This window comes from Pelecanus crispus, chromosome 1 (assembly GCF_030463565.1).
Source record: "Pelecanus crispus isolate bPelCri1 chromosome 1, bPelCri1.pri, whole genome shotgun sequence".
Taxonomy (NCBI): Eukaryota; Metazoa; Chordata; class Aves; order Pelecaniformes; family Pelecanidae; genus Pelecanus; species Pelecanus crispus.
Genome location: NC_134643.1, coordinates 58,580,130 through 58,602,791, shown reverse-complemented (window position 1 = coordinate 58,602,791; position 22,662 = coordinate 58,580,130). Strand labels below are relative to the sequence as shown.

General features: G+C 54.3%; 1 protein-coding gene across 2 annotated transcripts; it reads left to right on the top strand.

Moving 5' to 3' along the window:
- The first annotated feature begins 4,631 nt into the window (after positions 1-4,631).
- SYNGR1 (synaptogyrin 1) lies at positions 4,632-20,831 on the top strand. 2 transcript variants are annotated; one of them, XM_075713807.1, is made up of 4 exons: positions 4,632-4,730; positions 16,273-16,510; positions 18,000-18,145; positions 20,613-20,831. In XM_075713807.1, the coding sequence occupies exons 1-4, from the start codon at positions 4,632-4,634 to the stop codon at positions 20,829-20,831; spliced, it is 702 nt and encodes a 233-aa protein (XP_075569922.1). The 2 variants fall into 2 exon arrangements, with proteins under 2 accessions (XP_075569922.1, XP_075569929.1); XM_075713814.1 differs by lacking the exon at positions 20,613-20,831 and adding an exon at positions 19,335-19,433.
- The last annotated feature ends 1,831 nt before the right edge of the window (positions 20,832-22,662 follow it).

The following is a 22,662-nucleotide window of genomic DNA, read 5'->3' as shown; positions in this document are numbered from 1 at the left end:
GCCCGAGCGGCGCCGCGGCCGGCAGCACCCACCATTTTGTCCCCGCGCCGGGCCGGAAGGGCCGGAAGCCGCCGCGCGCGCGGTTTTTATAGGCGCCCCGCCCCCTCCCCCCCCCCCCGCGGTGACGCGTCGCCGGCGGTGCGTTGGCGCGCGCCGATCTCGCGGGAGGCCGGTGGGGCGGTGCGCGCGCGGCGCTACGGGTGGGGAGCGGGGCCAGAAGGGTGCGCGGCCGGCCGGCCGCGGGGTGGGGGGGGGGGGGGGGGGGGGGCTGGTACCGCCGGGCCACGGGGAAAACAAAAAACACCCCGTACAAAATATAATGTTATATTGTAGTTTAACAAGGCAAAAGAAAGGGAGGAACGTAATAACAGGCGTGCGGCTCCTTAGACAAATGTTTAGCTGCGGTTCTTTAGAATCATAGAATCACAGAATGCTTTGGGTTGGAAGGGACCTTTAGGGGTCATCCAGCCCAACCCCCCTGCAGGGAGCAGGGACAGCTTTAACCACATCAGGTTGCTCAGAGCCCCGTCCAACCTGACCTTGAATGTTGCCAGGGATGGGGCCTCCACCACCTCTCTGGGCAACCTGTTCCAGTGCTTCACCACCCTCATTGTAAAAAACTTCTAATGTCTAGTCTAAATCTATTCTTCTTTAGTTTAAATCCGTTATTCCTTGTCCTGTCACAACAGGCCTTATTAAAAAGATTGTCCCCGTCTTTCCTGCAGGCCCCCTTTCAGTACTGGAAGGCCGCAATAAGGTGTCCTCTCAGCCTTCTCTTCTCCAGGCTGAACAACGCCAGCTCCCTCAGCCTGGCCTCATAGGAGAGGTGTTCCAGCCCTCGGATCATTTTGGTGGCCCTCTTCTGGACCCGCTCCAGCAGGTCCATGTCCTTCTTGCGCTGAGGGCCCATTATGCAAAACCATGATGTTCCCGTGTCATCATCCAGAGGTACATGACCTCCCCGTGTCATCGTTCAGATGTATGTAACGTCAGAAAGCGTGTCCCGCTGCAGTCGCCCTCCTTGAACAGGCCAGGTGCTTCCTTCCCTTGAGAACAATGAGCTTGTTCCAAGCCGGGAGCGAGTACCTGCCTCGACAGCATCCCGATGCAGCGTTCAACGGGTTCTACTAAATGGCTCCGGGGGGCTGCGATGGTATTCGATACAGCCGCAAGGTTATCTGTGGAAAATAACCAAACTGCTGAATAATAAGATCCACCCCCACCACATCCAGAGGCGGAATAAATTGGGAGTAAGTAGGTAATTTTGTGTTGTTATAAGGAGCACGGGCCTTAATCCACCACCGCCTGTGGTACGAAAGGGGATGCAAACCCAGGCCGTGAAGATGATGGTGCCCAGAGCTGGGTGGGCCGGAGCTTCCCACACACGGGGCACCTGGAGTTTGCCCTTGGGATCTCCTGGGGCTTGCAGAGAAGGATGCATTTGACAAACACAACACTGTGGGGAGATTGGTGCCCGCGGGGGTGGCTCCTGCCCTGCCTCCTCCCTCCCTGCCAGGGACGGCGGCACCGCGTGGAAGCCGTCCAAATTCCCACCGCGGGGATGCTGACCTGTGACATGCGTCGCGTCAGGGGAGGTAGTTGCATCAAGGGAGGTTTAGATTGGATATTAGGAAAAATTTCTTTACTGAAAGAGTGGTCAAGCATTGGAACAGGCTGCCCAGAGAGGTGATGGAGTCACCATCCCTGGAGGTGTTCAAAAAACACGTACATGTGGCACTTTTGGACATGGTCTAGTAGGCATGGTGGTGTTGGGTTGATGGTTGGGCTGATGATCTTAGACGTCCTTTCCAACCTTAATGATTCTATTCTAGTTTTACCTTCATTAAAAAATAATCCAGCCACCAAGCCAGGAAATATGAAATTAATTATTACTCTCCCCTTAATTGGTTTAGTGGTAGATGTGGGAGTGTTAGGTTAATGGTTGGACTTGATAATCTTAAAGGTCTTTTCCAACCTCAATGATTCTATGATTCTATGATTCTATGCAATTTAAGTGCTGCACATTACAGTTAGATCAAGTTACCGCAAACATTCATTAAACAGTTCAAGCAAACACCTACCTATAGAGCCAAATCTCACCACCAGCTGCACAGCTGTAACGCAGGTAAGCCATTCAGCGAGGGGAGGCTGGTTACCCAGCTAGGGTGAAATAATTAAGGAGGACATAGCCAAGGGTTAAACACACTTAATCAATTCCCAGAGACCTTCCACCTCCTCTCCCCAACTCTGGTCCCTGCAGGTTAAGTAAAAGTCAATGCTGGAGGCTTTGCTGGAGGGGGTCTGTGTGCAAACCTGCGTGAAAAAGCTCGTACGGACTGAGAGGTGCTTCGTTTGGAGGATGTTCCATTGCCTGCCCTAACCTGGCAGACAGTGGGAAGGGAACCAATACGAACTGGAGGGCTGAGGGTCCAGCCATGCTGTTGCTGCAGCTCATCTTCCTGAAACAGAGCTGCCCCATCCCTGGAAACATTCAAGGTCAGGTCAGACAGGGCTCTGAACAACCTTGAAGATGTCCCTGCTCATCGCAGGGAGGGTTGGACTAGATGACCTTTAAAGGTCCCTTCCAACCCAACCCACTCTGTGATTCTATGGCTGGATGTGATGGAGGAGTGTCCATCCCCTACCTCCAACCTTCCCCTCAGAAGGTGCTCCACAAAGGACAAGGGACGGCTGCTCGCTTTTTAGGGTGCTACTCCTAATGGGCAACCAAGGGTGGGCTTTAAATGCTCTTTTATCTTCCCAATGCATTTGCCTCTAGCTCCTGCACTGAGCTCTCGAGTCATGAAGCCAGCTTGTAGACTCTTCCAAGAAAATGGATTTGGACTTGGACAGAATGAAATGGTGCTAGAGGGCTGTCAAGCATGTTCCCCATCCCACTGCTCTGCCCTTTGCTCCCTTGCTGCTAACCTGACTCTCTGCATAGGTAGGTGTGACCTGGAGGTGAGTGGGACATAAGCCATCCAGCCGGTCATTCTGCTCCATCAGCCTCCGTGCTGATGGTCGGGTGCAGCACCATCACTCTGCGGAAGCAGCTGGTTTTGCTGCGTACCTGGCTTGTTTGGCCAGGTCCAAACCCTGTTCATCCAGAACACCGGAGCATTTCAGACACCTATTTAGCAAAACCAAACCTCCCCCCTCTTTGTTTGTCTCCTCTCTTTCATTCATCTCCCCCAGTTCATGGGGATTTAGCTTTCAATGCAGAGACTTTTGTATTTCTGGGCACTCCGAAGATGTCCTGGCGCTGTAAGACCTACAAGAGTGCTCACAGTGTTCCCACCTTGCCCTTCGGCCAGCTGCTTCCAGCAAAGCTGCTGCCTGGTTTGAGTTGAGTATCTCCATAACAAAGAGCTAGAGATGTCCCGTGGTATGCCCGGAGGAAACGCGGTGTAGAGCACCTCTGCTCACCTGAAGCGTTTGAGCACTTGGGCTGCAGTTGTGTTCAGGCTGAAGCGGACAAGCAGACTCAAACCAGTTTTGGCTTCTGCTGCCGAGCTTAGGCAACCACGTTACAACCCAAGGGCTTGCTTTTAATTTCAGTCCTATTAATATAGATTATTGGGGACTCTGCAGAAGCCAGCGGGCCGCTGGTACGCGGCTACTCCGCGCAAAAGGCACAGGCCAAGGAGCTTGAGCCACCCCTAAGGCTGGATGACCTCTCCCTGGGCATCCCTTCCTGGCTGTGCCGGTGGCCATGGTGGTACTGTGGATGCCAGGAAAGCCCAGGTGACTCCCAAGGCTGCAGCCTCAGGGAGTCAGGGGGTCTCCCCAAAATCTGGACACCCCATGTTTGCAAAGGGCCTTTTTCCTGCTTCCCCCTCCCAGAGACGTGGTGTCTGTAGGGTGCGGGATGTTAGAAACAAGAGCCTGAGGCTTTGCGGCAGTGCCATTTTGAGGGTCACCAGGCACCTCTGCCTGGAGGCAGGCACTGGCAGGGGTACAGGCAGCTGCCTGCACCCAGTGACTGCTGCCCTTGGATAACCGGGTCTCACTCAAGGGGGCCATCCTTACCCCTCTATGCAAGCGGCAAAATACTTGTGCTGGGCTGCGTGGCAGGGGGGAGATGGGGGTAGAGGGTGCGAGCGGGTGGGGGGCTGGCCCCGCGCTTCTGCTAGGCCCCACCAGAACAAAGCGGGGCAGCACCCCTGCCTCCCTCTCCCTTTGCGGTGCTGGTGGGGTGCCTTTGTACAGGGGAGGTGTTCGCCCCCCCCCAGCACACCCCACACCCCCGTGCTGCACCCGCCGCGCCCACAGCCCACACACGCCCCCAAGCACCCCCTCCCCACACTCCTGCCCAACGGACACCCCGCGCCTCCCCCCCAAAACATACCCACTCCCCCCCCCCCCCCCCGCTCCATGTGGCGTGGGAGGCGGCGGCGAAGGGAAGCGGGGGGTGCGCGCTCCCGGCGCGGCGCGTCCCCGTGGGCGGGAGCGCCAGGCTCGGCTGGGCTCGGCGCGGCGCGGCTCGGCTCGGCGCGGCTCGGCGCGGCTCGGCTGGGCTCGGCTCGGCTCGGCTGGGCTCGGCTCGGCTCGGCGCAGCCCGGCACGGCTCGGCGCAGCCCGGCACCGCCCGCCGAGCCCCCCGCCCGCCTCCCGCCCACCCCCGCGCCGCCATGGACGGGGGCGCCTTCGGAGCGGGGAAAGCCGGCGGCGCCTTCGACCCGCACGCCTTCATCCGGCAGCCGCACACCCTCCTGCGGCTCCTCTCCTGGGTAAGGCCCCGCCGACCCCTGGGGCCGGCACCGGCACCGGCACCGGCACCGGGGCGGGGGGCGTCCCGCCGGGCTGCGGGGGGCGGCGGGGCTCCCTCCGGGGCGGGCGGCCGCCAGCGGCCCCAACGCCGACCTCCCTACATACCTGCATATATATATATATATATATAAAAAATCATTATGTTATATTTTAGGTACCATTATACATTATTATATATTATATATTATTACAATTCTATGCAATTATGTATTCTATATTTAATATTATACATCTTATACATGCTTCTGTATGCATATGTATCCACATATATAGATATGCATATGTCCATTGATACGTCTCCACACATCTAGATCCATACACACACAAGATACGTATCTATATATGTATACGCCTCCATAAGCATTTGTGGCTATATCTCCATATATATATATACATGCATGCATGTTCGGATATATGGAGCTGTCTCTGGGTTTATATATCTCCATAGGTATGTATCTTCATATATATCCCCACATACATGTGTGCGCACACAGATGTGCAGCCGTGTGTACGTATATATCTGTGTGTATGGATATAGGGCCATATGGGGTGAGAGCGCTCTGGTTTGGGGTTTCTTCCCTGGGGAGGGAAGGGGTGAGCTGGGTTGGACTGTGACCCTGCCTCCGTCTCTGCTGTTTTGGGGGTGGGGTGGGGTCTCCCTCCCCCCCACCCCATGCCGGTGGGTGTATGGCGGGCGCGGGGAGGCAGCGGGATGTGGGGTGACCGGGGGGAGCTGGGGGTGATGCTGCAGTCCTGGCGTGGCTCCCCAGCGGGTCAGGGCTCGGGGGACGCTGGGATCTGGCTGTGCTGGGGCGAGCTGGGGGGGCTGTGGGGGCTGGACGTGGCTCTGTGTTTTATCCTCATCCTCTCACACCCCCAACCTCCTTTCCCTGTAATGCTTTCCTCTCTGTAATTTGCGAGGGGGGGGGCAGAGGGAAAGGGGGAGCCTAAGGGGGGTGGTGGGGAGGGTGCGGGGTGCCAGGGGGAAGGTCTCTCCCTCTTCCCGTGACACCAGTCCCATGGCTGCCCGTGGGGCCGGCGCGTATGTGCAAGAAGGTCATTGGGATTAAGGGAGCCAGAGCTGCAGCACCCAGCCGGCGGGGGAGAGATTGAGGCCTCGGCCGGGAGCGGAGAAGGGAGGGCAGGGAGAGAGAGCGGAGGAGACACATGCGCACCGGCGCTGGGAGGAGAGGCGTCAGGCTGGCTTTGGGAAAATGAAATAAAAGCAGTGCCAGGCGGGGGAAATGAGGAGGGAAAGGGAAGGTGGCCCGGCTTGCTGCCGGCGGAGGGGAGGCAGCCCTTGTGCTCCCAGCCGGGTGGGTGGGTGATGTCCCCTCAGGGTGGCCGGAGAGCGCCAAGACAGCTGAGGACGTGATTAATGCAGGCGTTCTGTCCGTCTGTCCATCTGCCTGAGCTTGTTTACAGTACAGCACTTGACGCCGGGAGCGGGCTGGCCGTGCCGGTGCTGCTGCTGGGCGCCGGGCGAGGGGGTACGTGCGACCCCGCTCCCGGGCGGGTGGAGCGGAGCCAGCCTGCGTGCCTGGGGATGATGGATGTGATGTGACCTACAAAGGCTCTCCCGTTGCTAATCTCTGTGCCAGAATTTCCTATTTCTCTCTCTCCCTCTTGGTCTGGTGGGTTTTTTTCTTCTCCTTCTTCCGAGCACTGCGGGATTTTGGCTTCCCAGAGGCGCCATGTGAGGGAGAGAAAACAGGAAATATGTTTATTTTTTAATTAGGCACCTACTCTGCTTCAGAGCATCTCAGACACTGTCGCCTCGCTCACCGAGCTCAGCTCCGTGCCCCAGGGAAGGAGTGCTTCCCAGGGACCGGCATCTCCTTGGGACCCCGCGTTGTTTCCCCCTGCCCATCTGACCTTGACAGAGGACAGGATGGGATTTACCCTGGGCACTTCATTTGGCTGTGGAAATTAAAGTCCTTTTGCAGAAGCTGGAGGTGCTCCAGGTCAGCGGTCCAGCAAGGGAGGCTGGCCTGGCCATCGTGGCGCAAGGCTGTGCATGCACCTCTTCTCTCCTGAAATATGAGTTCCTTCTCCTGCTTTTCCACCGGCTCGGTCTCGTCTGTCCTCCCTAGCATCTCTCCCTTGCAAAGCCAGGGAGCCACGAGCTCCCCCCAGGTATTTAGTTGTGGTTTTGGTCTTTTTTTTAACTTGAGACCAAGAGGAGTCCTCATGGGCATTGAAGTCCTATCTCAGGCTTTCACAAGCGTCAGATCCTTTATGACCCCTTCCATAAATTGGTTGAACTTTGCTGAAAAAAGACTAGCTTATGGGTTTTTTGCCCTCCTCACTTCCTCTGGGAGAGGGTTCAGCGGCTCCAATGGTCAGGACCTTCCACCGTAAATCTATTCGTGGCTGGGTTTTTATCCATTTGCTTTTGTGCTCTTGTGCCCTTCAGTTTAAATGGTGCTTTTCCCTCCCTGGTGTTTTCCCCGGGTATATTTATAGACTGCGATCACATCCGCACTTAGCCTTTCTATTGCCAGGCTCTACCAGCCAAACTCTTCTGGTGGTGAAGGGCTCTCCCTCCCCGTGGTCTCTGTGAGAGTCCTTCCTTTCACCTACTCTTGCACACACTGGAAGCACCTTGCCTGCCATCTCCTGAGACTTCATTTGCCTTTATCCTGCTCGTGGCGTGGGTGGTCCATCATCTCCCTGGGGAAAGCTGGAGACTCCTTTCGGCCCATTTCATGTGATGAGCTTTCACTGAGAGCAGAAATTCTCGTGATCGCTTCCCCAGGCAGTGACCTTGTGCTCAGGTCACGCTGCCTTTTAAGTAGACTTTATGACGGCATGGAGCTGCGTATGGCTTTCTACCAACAAAGCAGCAAAACTGGCTCCTGCCCAGGGAGTTTGCAGCCCAGTTGAGATGGTGGGAAATCTCCAGGGAGAGCTGCAGGACCAGGAGCAGATGGGGTGGCCAAAGATTTTTTATGTTGCTCCTTGCTGAGGAGTCAGAATAGGTTTGACAAGGAGGATGCTGAACTATGGAAAGAGTTTAGCAGTTCTGGAGCATCTGCCCACCGTGACAGTGCTGTGAGGCAGCTCAGGTTTCTTGGGTGCTTTGGAGGTCAGGCACAGCGGAGTGAGTATGTGTCTCCCTACAGAAAGGTTGCCTGGCATGGGTGTTGGTGAGTGGTGGGGGTCCTGCAGAGCGCCCGTGTCAGGTTTGGATGTTCAGGCTCAGCGTGAGCCATTTCTCTGCTGCTGCCTGCCCCAGATGTGTTTTCCTGGATGAAGCAGCACCTTGTAGTGCAAGGAGGCAGCCCTACAGAGCAGTCCCTCCTGAGCATCTCTGCTGAGGATGCCTCCAAGGGCATCTGGATCTTGCAGTGAGAGGACTTGTCTGATTCGGCTGGACCAAGGCTTGCTGATGAAAGCAATGGGCTGCTGGAAGATCCTGGAGCCTTCCCCACCTCTCTGTGGGGAAGGGCAGAACAACTCCCTCCCTATTCCCAGCGGTGGTGAAGAGAAGTCAAGCAACTCTCCCCGTTGTGATGGGCAGCTGGGGTTTACTCCCAGTCCTGGTCTTTCAAGGCACTGCTCCACGCTATGCCGCTTTGCTTGCCACCGGCTTCAACATGGAGGCATGCTCTGAGCTGAGCTGCATCGCACAACTGGTGCACCCACATGAGTGCCTGGGTGGGTTTTTTACCACCTTGACATATAGACCTGCCTGCAGCCTTCTTAGGTGACCCAATAGCTGGAGCTAGTAGTGCCACAGCTGGAGCTAGTGGAGCTGGGTGACCCACACTGAGCTAGAGCTGTGCTATGGTGCGTGGCTCCAGGATAATTCTTGAAATAAAGCAGGAGGGCGTGGGCACATTCCTGCATAATCCCATCGTACCCTGACCCGCAGTGCTCTCTGCAGCCGGCGCGGGGGAGCTGGGAGGCTCCTTTGCAACCCGCAGGCGTTGGATGTAGCGCTGGCTCCATAAATAAGTAAAATGCTAATTGAAACAGGTTGTTCCAGGTGCTCCTGACTGCTTGGAAACCTGCATGCTGGAGAAACTAAAGCCTAACAAGGCAAAAGTAACTCACTTTTTGGAATCAGGCCCAGCTAGGTGGCTTGAGTGAGGGTATTTCCAGCCGCAGCCATGCAGGCAAAGCAGCCTATTAAAACTTGCCACATGGATTGAGACACCAAATCTCTCTCTGACACCAAGGGGACTGCCCCTCTGGAGGGAGGTTCGTTGAGGAGAGGCACTGCCTGCCCTCCATCTCCTCCTCCATCACCTGCTGCCATTGCCACCACGTCCCCTGGCTGGTGGGAGCGCGCAGAGGTTTCGAGCCAGGACAGAAGTGCTGTCCCCTGTCTCTGCAGGCACAGCACATCCCAGGCAACTCCGGCTGAGCAGACAAGGCGGGTGAAGGACGGGAACTGCGTCCCTGGCCTCGACAGGACAGGCTGGCGCCTGCGAGCTGGAGGACAGGGACAAGCCCTGGCATGGCAGGGAGCCCCGTCTCCTGCCTTGCCGGCGGGTCCTGGCTCATCGTGCTGACGCCCTGCTTAAGACACCCCTTGCCTCCCTGCCCCACACTGCCCTTCGCTGTATGGAAAGGACAGCCGGTGTGGGCTTGCAGAGGTAGTTAAATCGAGCCTTAAAACCCAGGGGCCACGTTAGTCTGAAACCAGCTGCAAGCTCCACCTTCTTTCTGTCCTGGCTAAATTGAGCTGAGATGTTCCCTGTGTTCGTGAACCATAGCTCGTGCTCTCTGCCTCTGCTCCTCCATGTGATTTTTGCCCCAGCCACCATGCTGACTGGCTCTGTGCTTGTGAGACACATTGGCGCACAATGAAAGAAATGTGGCGGTTCAAAGCACATGCTTTCAGTCAAGCCCTAGGTACGGTTCTTCATGGAATCCCCTTCCTTGGGTTGGTTTCAAAAGAGTTTTTTGGGGATCACTGTCGCTGCAATTGGGTGAGAGGCCATGTCAGAAGATGAGCAACAGATGTGCAGAGCCACAGGGTGATTCGGGGTTGGATACAGCAGGTCGTGTTGTTTCCAGCATAGCATTTCCAGGAAAGATCTTGGAGCAGGAACAAATCTCTCATTAAAGGCATTTGCAGATAAAAATCTGAGAAGTAGCACATAGGGACCAAAGGCAGTCAGAACTATGAGCAAAAAAATAAGATAATTGTATGTAATCTGCTATTTCAAAACGTGAGAGGGGCACAGGTGAGGAGCAGAGAAACTGCATGGAGATGAGACATGGCTAAGGCAAACATTTGTGGCAAGACAAGGCAGCAGAGAGGACTAGCGTGGCTGAGAGGAGCAGACGCAGGTGGCAGTGGGTGCGGTCCTCCACCTAGGTTGGCACAGCCAAGCCAAGGAGGGAGAGATGTGTTGCTAGAAAGAAAACCGAACTCTTCCTCGTAGAAAAAGATACGACTTCTGGGTGGTCACTTCACTGACCAGCGACCTGGTGATGTAGGGACCGTCTGGAAAGCGCAGAAGGACCTGGGTAGCACCACGGAGGTGTGGCAATGGAGAGTTTGTCACTAGTAGTGGTGGGACAGAAGAAACTGTTTGACCACGAGAAGAGCATGAGACCTGCGGGACTGGATGGAGCTTCCTGAAGTTGCTCTCTCTGGGACACAGCCTCCTGTTACACCAGTGGGTGTATCTTCCCACGGCAAAGCTATTCTTCCCTCCCCTTCCCTCCCTCCCCCTGCTCAGCCCGGGCCTGGCTGTCGTCAGAGGCTTCCCGGCTGCTGGCTCCCGGGGTGCCCCAGCATCACCCAGGGCTTGGGCTGCTGTGGGGGGAAGATCGACCCAGGCACAGGTCTGGCAGGAGGCAGAAGGGTTAATGGACTGCCTGTTGGTTGCCAAGCCATGTGTAAAAAAAAGCCCCTCTGGCCAGGAAAGCCTGTCCCAGATCCCGTGGCAGGAATTAGGGATGCGGAGCCTTTCTCCCCTCCATCACCTGCTCCGGCTCAGCCCCAGCTGGGGAGCTGGTGCCACGTGGCTGCTGGCCAGGGAGGGTGAGCTGGGAGGGAGGTGCTGGTGTACCCATGCTCTTCCCCCGTCCCATGCTCAGGGGAATTGGGTACAAATGGGTACAGGGAGGCTGGTCCCCTCCAGCACCCACATAGGGCTCAGACACACGACCGAGACCGTGGGCAGGACTTGTTTGCTGCCTGCGTGGTGCCGGCTGGAGGGAATAGAGGGGCCACCTGTTTCCAAGCTGCCAGTCCCATGTGTATCAAAAGCTGCATATGTTTTCTTCAAAATGAACTAAATACAAGTAGATTTAATGATGATAATAATGATAGTAATCCATGTCTGTGCAGGGCTCTCCAAAGCTTTCCAGAGACTCCATTTGCGAGTGGCTGAATGAAAATGAAAGCCAGATCATCTCTGCCAGTTTATCTTTTGCACTCTCCCCTGCTCTTGCTTTCTTTTTAAACAGAATTATTCCTGGTCATTACCAGGTCAGACACAGAAGAGGTTATTGCTTCATTCTGCCCAAGGTGGATTTGATTTGAAGTCCCACGAGGAATATTATGTCACCAAACTATTTCCTCTCTATAATAGAATAAAAAGAGGGTTTGGGAGAGGGAGAGGCAACACGCAGTGTGACAGAGCCTGTGACTGGAGGGCACCACAACGAGCCCAAGCAGGCGGCTCAACAGAAACCCTCTTCAGCCTCATCCCTGCTACAACCATTGTGGGGATCTTGGGGATGAAGTCAGGAGGCAGCGTGACAAATTCCTAGGATGAGGTGCAGGAAAATCCTAGTGCCCTGCTGGAGGCTGGCCGTGCTGTGCATCTATCACATGATTCTCAGGAGCATCTGATGCACGGCTGGGGATGGGCAGCATGGTGGAAAGCCTCACATGATGCTCAGGAGGTTTTGCCTGGCTTTCTGCTGGGCTGAGCCTGCAGCAGGGAGGTGGGGAGGGACCAGAGAGCCTCTCCTCTGAGGGCTCATCTCTCGCCTTTACCTCTGGCAAAATCAGATCACTCAGTTCAGTGAGAGGGAAAAAAAAAAAAAAAGTCTTTTATGGTGTGATGCAGCCTTTTGCCTGTTCTGCACTTTTCTCACTGTAGTGAGCTCTTACACACCTGTAATGGCCAGCACGAGCCCCTTGAGAAACAGGCACAGGGAAACTCTCAGCCTCTCCCCATCTCCTCCCCGCAGTGCTTAGCATTACGTTCATTTTGCTGCATCTTTCAGCAGGTTGCTCTGTCTCTGTCAGCTTTGCAAAGTGCCTGGCTCTGGGCTTCACTTGGTGTCTCGGAACTCTTTGATGAAGACAGAAGTCTAGGAAAATCATTGCAATGACCTGTGTGGATATGATGTTTAAGGAGCGGTGAAGTTGAGAAAAGCTGGGTCCCGGCAGCAATTCTGAGTTGGTCAGATCTTCTCCATATACTGTTTTCTGTCCCTTTTTTGAGTGCAGCCGAATATATTACTGCTTATTAAATGCTCACCTCCAGACAGGCTGCATACCTGCCCAATTAACATTGCTCTTGGAGGCTTAAGGAAACCCTCTCAACCTAAAAATCTAGTTACTTCAAGTCCTGTTAGCTGACTTAAACAGCCTTGCTGAAGAAATGAGGCCACTGAGGTGCACAACACTGGGGATGGCTGGCTGTTTTTTGTCGCCAAGCATAGGAAAGCAGCTAATGATCTCCCTCTGTGGAGCGGAAGGATGGGCTGCGTTTGGGAGTCTCAGGATGCAGTGCTTTGTGCCCGCCTCCTGTCTGCTTTTGGACAAGTCACTTCCCTGCGTCTCAGTGCTCAGTCAGGAGAAGACTCCTGTCATCTTCTCCTCGCCTCCTCTTCGCAGCTGGATGCATATTTTGGACCATTTTATTAGTGGCTGTAGGCGAGGCCTTGTGCAGCAAGGATTCACTCTGCCAAATGGGTAGAAGGAACAAGCAGCAGTAACGCGGAGGGGCAAGAGGCTTGTGCCAGTGCTGCTGGTAGCTGGCATTTCTTCAGAAGTGCTGCAGATGTGATGGGAACGGGAAGGTAAATGCTTCATCCTTGCAGACTTGGTGCATTGTTTATAATCCAGGCATCATTCATACTGCACCTGCTGCCCGGATCACATTTGCACAGGCACGGATTGTGAAATCAAGGAAATAATACTTGCTCTTTCTAAGATGACTTGCTACATCAGTGAGCTTCCACCCACCTGCCCCCCTTACCGACAAGAAGTAGCTGCCATGGATTAAGTGTGCAGTGGTTTCTCCTGAGGGCTGCAAGATCTGGGCTCTTATAATTTTTTCTAGAAAATTGTTTGTCTGTGCATCCATCGCAACAGCTTCTGGGTGACATCACGGGGCTAAAATGGGTGATGCTGCCTGTCGGCAGCAGCAGCAATCACCTCTTCTCCTACTGTCCAGCTCTGCCTGTTGGTCTGAAACCTCTAGTTTGAGCCTGCCCGTTCTTGCCGAGTCTCTGTTATCCAGTCCAGCTCAAGGCTTCTGAGCACAGCGGATCCTCATGGCGTTTTGCTGTGCTGTGAGGGCGGTGGTAGGCTGGCAAAGGGAGCAAACCCTCTCCACTGCCACTAACCTTGTCCTCTCTGCAGCACCAGGGAGTGGAGCATGGACCAGAGCTGATACCAGTAGTAAGGAAAGCATGGACAGAAGGAGACATCCCTTAAGCTACTGTGCTTTGGTCTTTAGAAGGCTTTCCTAAGGACAAAGGTGTCTGTTTCAGGACACAGAAGATAAACATCTGCAGTGACCTGTTCTGCTCACGAGTGAGAATACCCCAAGTGGAATCTCCCCAGAAAACTTCTAAGATCAGATGCTTGCCAGTAAATCATACCTTGGGCACCTCCAGGCTGTAAACCAGGTTTCTCTTCATTGGAGAGAAGTTGTGGCATCTTGGCTGACTGAAGTTGGAGACAGGAAGTTGGGAATGCTGCCTCTACTTGAAATTTTAGGGAGAGGGAGATGTCCCTCTGATCTCGTGACTCTGAGCTGTGTCTTCATGAAGGGCCAACATCGATAGGTATAAAGGGGCAAATGCAAAAAGGAATGATTTTGCTTTTTCAGTCGCAGATGAGAGCCCTTACAGGCCAGCAGCAAACCCAAAGATAAAAGCAGAGGGAGGATGTGTATCAGCATATGAGCAGAGTAAACAGAGGTGTCTCTGGGGAGAGGCCGTTACAGAAGTTCATTCATCCCAAATGAGGAAGCAGGGACTTGCAATACAGCTCATTGCAAGGGTTGACCTGGCTCAGGGAATCAACATTTTACCAGTTTTGAGCCCTAAACCAAAACTGAGCACCAGGCTATGTCACTTTTGAGGCTGTTTCTCATCTTCCAAAAAGAAGCTACGCTTTTTGTCTAATGCTGTGGAAAACAGGGCACCCACTTTGTAATCCCAGTATAAGGAGGTTGGTACTTCAGGTGGCAGCATCGGTGCTGGTCACAGCCTCACATCGGGACGTCACTTCAAGGAGTCTGTCAGCTCCCACTCAGGTTAGAGGAACACTGTGTTACTGCCAATGGTCCTAGGCAGACCTGTCAGCCCAGCCTGTTGAGAAGGTGTGCGAGATTTCCCACTGAAACAGCCTGGCTGTAATTGTGTGCAACTTTGCTGCCTTTCCCAACAATGCAGGCTGAAATTTTGAAGACCAAACCTTTGCTTCAGGCAGAAGAGATTTTTATTTGATTTTTTTCCCCCACGGGTAATTTCTGCAAAGTATGATCAATCTCTATTATCAAGAAGGAGGAGGAGGAGGACAAATCAGTTGTTTTACTTCCAAGCTTAAAAAGCTTTTGTGAACTTTCAGAGAACCCGTATAGTCCCCACGCTTAGGAGTGCTGGCTTCCAGCTTTTTTAGTTTGCTCTAGTGTGTCAAAACTATGCCCAATGTCAGCAACCCAGGTGTGACCCAATTAGGAGCCTTGGGGTGAAAAAATAGTATCGGTGTCAGTGGATACTTGTTAGAGTTTGGCAGCTGAAATGTGGTCAGCGCTGAGTATCTGCCCAAGGGCTGTCAGGGACCATGAGTAAGGTTTTTCCTCTGGTTCTTGATGTGACAGGTCAAACAGCAGAGGTCTGTGCTATGGATCTCAGGCATCCAACCCCAGCAATGACAGATGGTGTATTGGGTTGGTATTAATAAACAGCGAATTTTCCCTGCATTCACAAAGCTGCTTCTCTGCTTTCTAGGTTGTCTGCTGTGTGCTCTCCTGGTGCTTGGTTGGGTTAAGTGGTACTGGGGTCCTTCTGACCTAGCAAACCCTCAGACCTACCTCCACTCCCTGCAGGAGACTTGGCCACCTCATCTTGTGTGCTCCTTTTCCTTGGGGATTGGGTGGTGGTTCCCAGGGTGCAGATAACTCCCAGGCTAGCGGAGTGCTCCGGTGACATCCTAGTGCACGTCATATGTGTGTTCACCCCATGCTTGAGGCCCCATTTCCCGTCTGCCTGGGGCCCTCACAGGCAGCCTGCAGGCAAGCTGTTCCTACCAAGGGTCTCAAGATGCCCTGCAAGGAAAAATCTGTACGTGCCACCTTAATCTTCCCCTCTTTCTCCTGTGGCTGTGAGGAGAAGCTGTATATTTGAGATGCAGGACTGGGGCTGCTGTAAATAGCTCTCTGCTTTGGTGAACTTGCTGTGTCAAAGAGGGACGGCCTTGTGGCAGGTGACGAAGGCTAAGCCTGTGAGCGAAGATTAGACTAGCAGCTGCGGATTATGGCATTTCTACCTGGACTCATCCTTAATTCTACCTGATTTAAAATAACATGCAGTGGCGGTGGCAGTGATGGGTAGGGAAGACTCACAGTGGTCCTGCCAGGTGGACCTGGAAGGGGGGTGTTTGGCCTGTGAAATCCTTGGGGAAGGTTGGAGGGTGTTGGCGTAGGGGTGAGTGGGTAGAAGGATAGGTGGTGTCATGGATAGGCTGATGGAAAACTGGTGGCGAGAGGTATGTGATGTGTAGGGAGATGGGGAGAGCAGGAGCATGGCAGAATGGAGCCGCAGAGCTGTGGATTGTGGGAGGGTGGGTGGGGAAAAGAGCACAGTAGCTGGACAGATAAAAGTAGTGAACAAATGCGTGGTAGAAACAATGAATTCCTAGAAGAGAAAGGAGTGGGTGGGAGAGTAAGTGGCAGACTAAGAGGATTTCCGCTTCGTGGAGCCCCTGTATGCAGGCACCCGCACCAAAACCATATCCCAGTTTACACTCCACGTTGCCTCCCTGTATGTCTGTGGGAAGCCACCCTTGCTCCAGACTGTGACTGCTTTACATCGCTTTAGATCAGATGGATAAAAAGGCTCAATCTAAAAGTGTCCTATTTTAAGTTGGTCCTCAGAAATAAAATGAGACCATCTCCTCCCCAGTAAATTCCCTGTGGCTACAGCCCAGGCAAGGCAGCAGGACGGGAGCTCAGCAGAGCAAAGAGGTGCCTGCGAAGGGCGGCTGTCCTGTGCAAAGCTCAGCTCCTTTGTGCTGGTTCATAGAGCTGGGGCTTGCCCTGACGTGTCCTCTGCCTCCCTCCCCACCAGGTGTTCTCCATTGTGGTGTTTGGCTCCATTGTCAATGAAGGGTACGTGAACCGCCCGGGTGAGACACAAGAGCACTGCATTTTCAACCGCAATCGCAATGCCTGCAACTATGGCATTACCGTGGGTGTCCTCGCCTTCCTCAGCTGCCTTCTGTACCTGGCTCTGGATGCCTACTTCCCGCAGATCAGCAGCGTCAAGGACCGCAAAAAGGCAGTGCTCTCGGACATTGGAGTCTCGGGTGAGCTTCCTGGCCAGTTGGCCATAGTGCCCTTTGCCGCCGACGACAAGGGAGAGGGAGGGAGCTTCTGCCACCTTGCAGGCCAGGTTCCTGCTAGCAGGGAGGTCTTTGGGGTCTTTGCTTTCTCAGGCCTTCTCTCTCTCTCTGTCCTTTTCTTTCCCTTTCCCTTCTTCTCAGCCAACCTGGCTGATGCCTCTCTGGTGTTCTCCACAGGAGAACGTAGACTCTCAGGGAGCCCTTTAGGCTGAGCAGCTCTTGCCTCCCTGCATGCTTGCGCTTGCTAAGGCCAAGTGTTGATGCCTCTGGAGATGGTACTTCCTTCTTTTCCGGCTCCAGGTGATCGAACCCCATATATTTTAACATAAAAAAACGTTGAGGATTTCATGCAGGCTGACTAAACCAGTCCTCCTAGGTTACCTGGCATTCCCCATGTGAATAGCTGTGCAGGACCTTATCTAGCCCTGAGGCTTATTCTAGCTTACAGTCAGATCGCTCCATTCCCAGTAGTGTGTTGAAGTGACAGACAGGGCAATGGTGCATGTGTCTGTGCATGTGTAAAGCCAGTCACTGGCAGCATGAGGAGTCGCTTTGCTCTTGGCTGTGATCCTGAATCGCTCTCTTGGCTTACTCCCGCCCTACAGGCAAACTTCTCCACATCAGGGTCCCCCCACAGTTTGTCAAAGGAGCCACGAGTGGAGCAAGAGCAGGATCAATTGCAGCATCTGAACTTGTTTAGGACTTCTGGCTTGCAAGTTTGTTCACAGTTACCCACCTTGCCTAGCAGTCCTGTGTACAGCTAACAAGAGAAGGGGAAGGACTGAGCCCTGTTTTGCTGCCACTTAGGAATGCCCATTTCCTTCACTGCCGGGTATCTGGCTGTGCCTGGTGAGCCCCACTCCTCCCCACCAGCTGCCAGTCTGGACTCGGGGCTCCCCCCTACCTTAACCCCTTTCCTGGGGGTGCAGCATGTTAATGATCCTTCAGCATCCTTCCTCAGTGTGGGTCCCTTAGCCTGTGCTGTCCTGAGCAAAGGTCAGTGTCTGTGCAACTGCAGGCCGGCTGCTTCCCGCTCTTCTGCAGCTCCCTTGGAAGGAATTGCTCTTCTCTTGTCCTTGCAGGACAGGGTTGCGAAGCAGTGGCTGTTCCAGAGAGCCCAGGTGATTGCTCCTGTACTGGAAGCCCTTCAGGCTCCCTCCCAAGGCCAAATGCAAGTCCTGTGATGAATCCAAACACAAGTAAATGAACTCTCCTGAGGTACTTTCTGCAGAAACCTATCGTCACCTTGACAATTTAGCTGTCAGAGAGCCTGCCAGCTCGCTTGGGCTTAGATAGGCTGTGCAGTCAGAGTTTGGGCCAGTCTGAAACACGCTGGTGGGTCTCATAGGGTTGAAGCTTCCGGAGAAATGTGATGTGTTTATGTTCTGTTCACACATACCTTCTTGATGTCTCTCCCCTTCCCTTTTGGCATGCTGGTGGTGGTCCATCCCAGCCTTTTGGGCATTCCTCTGGTTCGTTGGCTTCTGCTTTCTGACCAACCAGTGGCAAGCTTCAAAAGAAGAGGACAACCCAATGAATGAGGGAGGGGATGCAGCCCGAGCAGCCATCACGTTCTCGTTCTTCTCCATCTTCACCTGGGTGAGTACAGAAGCCATGATGTTGGATCAAGTGTCCTCTGCACTGTATTAACTTGTGGGGAATGGAAGGTGACTGGCTAAGAGTGATTCCCTCCGAGATCTCAGTTCACATGGCTTCTGAGAAGGAAAAGCAGGAGGGCAGGTGGTTAGGAGGTAAACTTGGGAAACAAGGGCTCAAAAACTTAGGTGAAGAAGGTGCTAGAGCATTAGTAAGCACAATGGGAAAGACGGTCCCATATCCCAGTAAGGAGTGTCCTTGGCAAACCTTGAATATGACCTTGGACGAGCCAGCTCCCTAAGCATCATTTTCTCTGTGCATCAGAGGACTTTAACAGCATTTTTACCTCACAGACGCTAAACAGAGAAGGGAGCTCCAGGCCAGGGGTTTGCACCCATCTCCCTCTGTGTTTTGCTCCCATCACGTGAAATGTCATCAGTGGCCACAAGAGGCTGTGATAGGCATCCCTCTGGGCTCTCCCTCTGGGCTCTCCCTCTGCACCCAAGACTGCAGCACCGCCTCCCTGGGTCGCCTCTTAGGAAGGTGATGGTGCTGTCTCTTAAGACTGCCCTTTCCCCAGCAGTTCTTTATTGCTAGTTTCCTGGAAAAACTGTGGTGTGCAATATAAATATCCCCTACTGCTTCCTCCTGTCTCTGAAAGCGCCAAGCCCAACTGATTTTTGTCTGAAGTGACAGGATAGTGCCAAGCAGGAAAGCATTTTGGGCCAGTCTCCATGCATAAGTCCTTGTGGCTTTATCTTCTTCTCTCCCTACAGGCCTTAACATTGGGCGGGGGCTGGGTAGGAAGGGTGCCATAAGACCACAAAGCTATCAGAGAGGCAGGGGGGCTGTAAAGGTTTGTGTGGTCAGCACCCTTGCCAAGGTGACACCAAGTCGGGGCAAGGGACAGCAGCGTGTGTGTCCCCCCATGAGTGGCACCCTGCACTCGAGTGCTGCCGAAGGCCCCTCGCAAGCTCCAGCAGAAAGTGTGATGAGAAGCGAGGCTTTTGCAAGGGGTGCCCCAGGACCATTTTTGAGGTGCTACCACCTGCAGCAGTCCTCCCCGATATATGGGCTTGGAGTGGCTAAATAGGCATCCTCTTCATCTGGTTCCTTGGGGTTTTTATTTCAATCAAATGCTCTGGTTTGCTCTTCCTTACTGATTCTCCTCTCCACAACCCTCTCCTCACAGGGCTTCCTCGTGTTTCTGGCTTTCCGGAGACTCAGAGACATTACTTTTCAGGAAGAATACAACACCCTGTTCCCTAACTCCCCATCCTTGCTGCCTTAGTGCCCCTTGCTGATGGGGGAATTTGGGGGAAGAGGTGGAGGGATGCAGCTGGAGGAGGTTACTAAGCACAGACGGTTCCAATGCCCTGACCACGGGTGTCCATGTGTGGTCATGGCAGGGCCCTGGGTGGGAAGAGGTGGGCCATTGAACCGAAGTGGGCCAGGTTGTCCACTGAACAGGGGATCTTCCTCTGGGAAGTTGGAACTGGCAATTTCTCCTCCTCCTCCTCTGCCCCCTTCTCTCCCTCACCCACACCCTAACTAATGCTGTGTAACACCACTGTGCCTTTCTTTTGGTGACTGCTTAGACCTAATACTTCAGCCAGGTGATGCCCTCTGCCCTCACCACTGCATCTCCTCCATTTTGCGCAGCCCTCATTACCCAAAAACCTCTAACCCATCACCTACTAGACCAATTACCTCTATCAGGGATGCTCTGGGATGATGAGCTGTGCCTGCTGGGGTCCGCGATGCTGAACCCCATGCCCGGGCTCCCTCAGTCCACCAAAGGGCGTCCTGCCTGCAGTGCCTGGGGCAGGAGGCAGCAGTACGCTTGCGAGCTGTCCCCTGGTCTGGGAAGCAACCTCCTTGCCTCCTGCTGCTCCTTCCCAAGGTCTGTGTGCTGCTGGATGTTGGCCGGTGAAGGGGCTACAGGGGGTGACCACTACCTCGCTATTCCAGGTCAAATCCTGCTCTCCTTTCTGGCGTCTGCAGGCAAAATGGCTGCATACATCCAGTCTGGCAGATGAAGCTTCTGTGGTGGAGCTGAGGCAGATTGCCTTTCCCAGGGGCAGGAGGGTTTGAACGGGATAACCACAGGCTGTCTGAGCCTCTGCGACCTGCGCCATGTCGCTGAAACCCCACCGCCGGGCAGGAGGTGCCCAGCTCATCCCAGAGGCAGCAGGGAGCCCCGGCGGGCTGCACGCAGCCGGCTGGGCTCGCAGCCATCCCTGACCAGCCTTCCATCTCTCCGGGTGGGCTTGCACTTTCTGTGGGGCAGCCTGAACCTCCATCCTCTCGGGGTTTTTTCACCAGCGATCTTCCAGGCAGTCTTCGCACACTAATCCATAACCACTACTAACCCCGCTTTTGTTTGTTTCTCTTTCTCGGTACGTCCCCCCTCTCTTTCTCCCCTCCCTTCTCTGCTTCCCTTCTCTTTCCTCCACCTCCTCCCTTAAAGGTGGGCCAGGCATTCCTGGCGTATCAGCGTTTCCAGCTTGGTGCCGATTCGGCCCTCTTCTCCCAGGACTACATGGACCCAAGCCAGGACTCCGGCATGCCTTATGCTCCCTACACGAATGAGGAGGATGCTACAGACGCGGTGGGGACGTACCAGCAGCCCCCTCCAGCAGATGCTTTTGACACCGAGACACAGGGGTACCAAACGCAGAACTACTGAGCCACCGATGCCCTCTTCCCTTCCCCCTTCCCTTCTGCCCCCTTTCCCACTGCTGGCAGAAAGCCGAGGCACAAACCAGACACGTGCGTAGTGGCACAAGAGGTGGCTCTCAGCTATGCTCCAGCCTTCTGGGTCATCTGTTTTTATTTATCGTTTTTAAAAAAGGAAAAAAAAGAAAAAAAGTTTTCCCCATCACCTCTTTCTTCTCCTCCCCCCAAAACTACCTGCCAGAACCAAATTCTTCCAAAAACTGTCACTGCATTGCAACAGAAAGGTCCCCCCTTCCCTCCTCTCCCTCCTGCCTTGCTGCGGAGGGCAGAGTCTGGCCGGTGGGCAGGAGAGGGGCGATGGCACCAGCAGGCAGGGGAGAGGGAGGCAGAAAGGAAGGGGTGAGAGGGACCAGGGACCTTCCTAGAAGAGATGGTGTCGCTAAAGGCTGGAGTAGATGTGGGAGCATCCAAATCAGGCCAGAGGGCCTGTGGCTCGGGGAGGGGGATGGTGTTGGAGTTGGCATGCAGGCCTGCAAGGGTGGAGGGGGGGGCTCTAGGGGAGTGGGAATGGTGTCCCCTGTGCAAAGACGGGGACTTTTTTTTAGATGCTTTATTTTTAGAGGGTTTGGGGAGAACTGGTATTGGGGGGGAGCACAGATAAAATGGGAAGGGAAGGAGGAAGATTTGCAGGTACAAGCAAAATCCACAGGCATGTCTGTAGATTACAGCAGGAGACTCAGCAGAGCAGAGGGGCAGTGCTATGAGAGTCACTCCTTCCCCAGCCCCCTTGGATTGAGGTGGAGGTGGTTCCCCTCGCCTGTACGTCCTGCTCACCACTCTTCTCAGACCGGTGTTTGGTGAGGCAGGAGGGGAGCCATGCCCAGTCCCTGGCCCCCAGGCACGGTCCCTGTGGGAGGAAGGATGGAGGAGGTGGGGGCCCTGATAGCTCTCGTCCCCAGCTGGGCTGGTTCAAGGGGGAGAAGAGAGCTTTGCCATTTCACCCTGGGCAGGAGGAGAAGAAAGGCAGTTTTGCTCCTCCTGCTGAACCCTCCTCCGTTCCTTTGCTACCAGAGTGCAAAATCTCTTACTGACACCATCTTTGTAGCACACAGGAATGGAGCAGGACTTCCCCTGGAAAGAAATGCCACTGCTGGGATGGCCAGCGTGCATCTGGGTGCAACCGAGTGGGGAAGGGTCCTGCCCCACGCGGCTGCGCTTTGCCTCCGACTCAGATGGGGAGGAGGTCTTAGTGTGCAGAGAATTGGTTGGGGCCAGACTGAGCTCTCTGAAAAGCAGTCTTACTGTACTTGCCGTAGACTATACCTTAGTGCATCTTCTGCAGAATCTCAGATCCTGGCTGTCTTTAAAGCCTCGCCTAGGTGGCAGTAGTGACTCTCAAATAGAGCTCGTACGGACATCATTCCACACTCCTCATGATTTTGCTTCCAGTAAAGACATGGGTCTGGAAGCACACTGTTTTATTCCAGGATAGAAGTAATGTCTATGTGTGAAGACAGTCCCTAAAGGGAATTAATTCAGCAACAGCCTCCTGGACAATTCTCCCCAGCACAGACATCTCTCAGAGCACAAGAAGCAGGGTAGGCCTTGCAGCAGTGAGGAGCTCCATCCCCCAGGCAGCCACCCTGCTCCACGCAACGCTGGCCCCAGTGGCAGAGATCAGGAGCAGATCCAAAATCCATAGGTGCTTCCCTTGAGCATCCAGCCTATTCCCTGTAGCACCCTTAGGAGTCAGGAGGACAGGACACAGGTCTGGCCTGTGGTTGTGTAAACATCTCTTCTGGAGGACACCGAGGTTACCAGCCCTTCCCCTCCTCCCAGCA

Excerpts from the sequence above, each read along its gene's own strand:
- SYNGR1 (XM_075713807.1), top strand. The coding sequence starts at position 4,632 with ATGGACGGGGGCGCCTTCGGAGCGGGGAAAGCCGGCGGCGCCTTCGAC. Across the intron at positions 16,511-17,999 it reads CTCGGACATTGGAGTCTCGG|CCTTTTGGGCATTCCTCTGG; the intron begins GTGAGCTTCCTG and ends GGTCCATCCCAG. Across the intron at positions 18,146-20,612 it reads TCTTCTCCATCTTCACCTGG|GTGGGCCAGGCATTCCTGGC; the intron begins GTGAGTACAGAA and ends CCTCCCTTAAAG.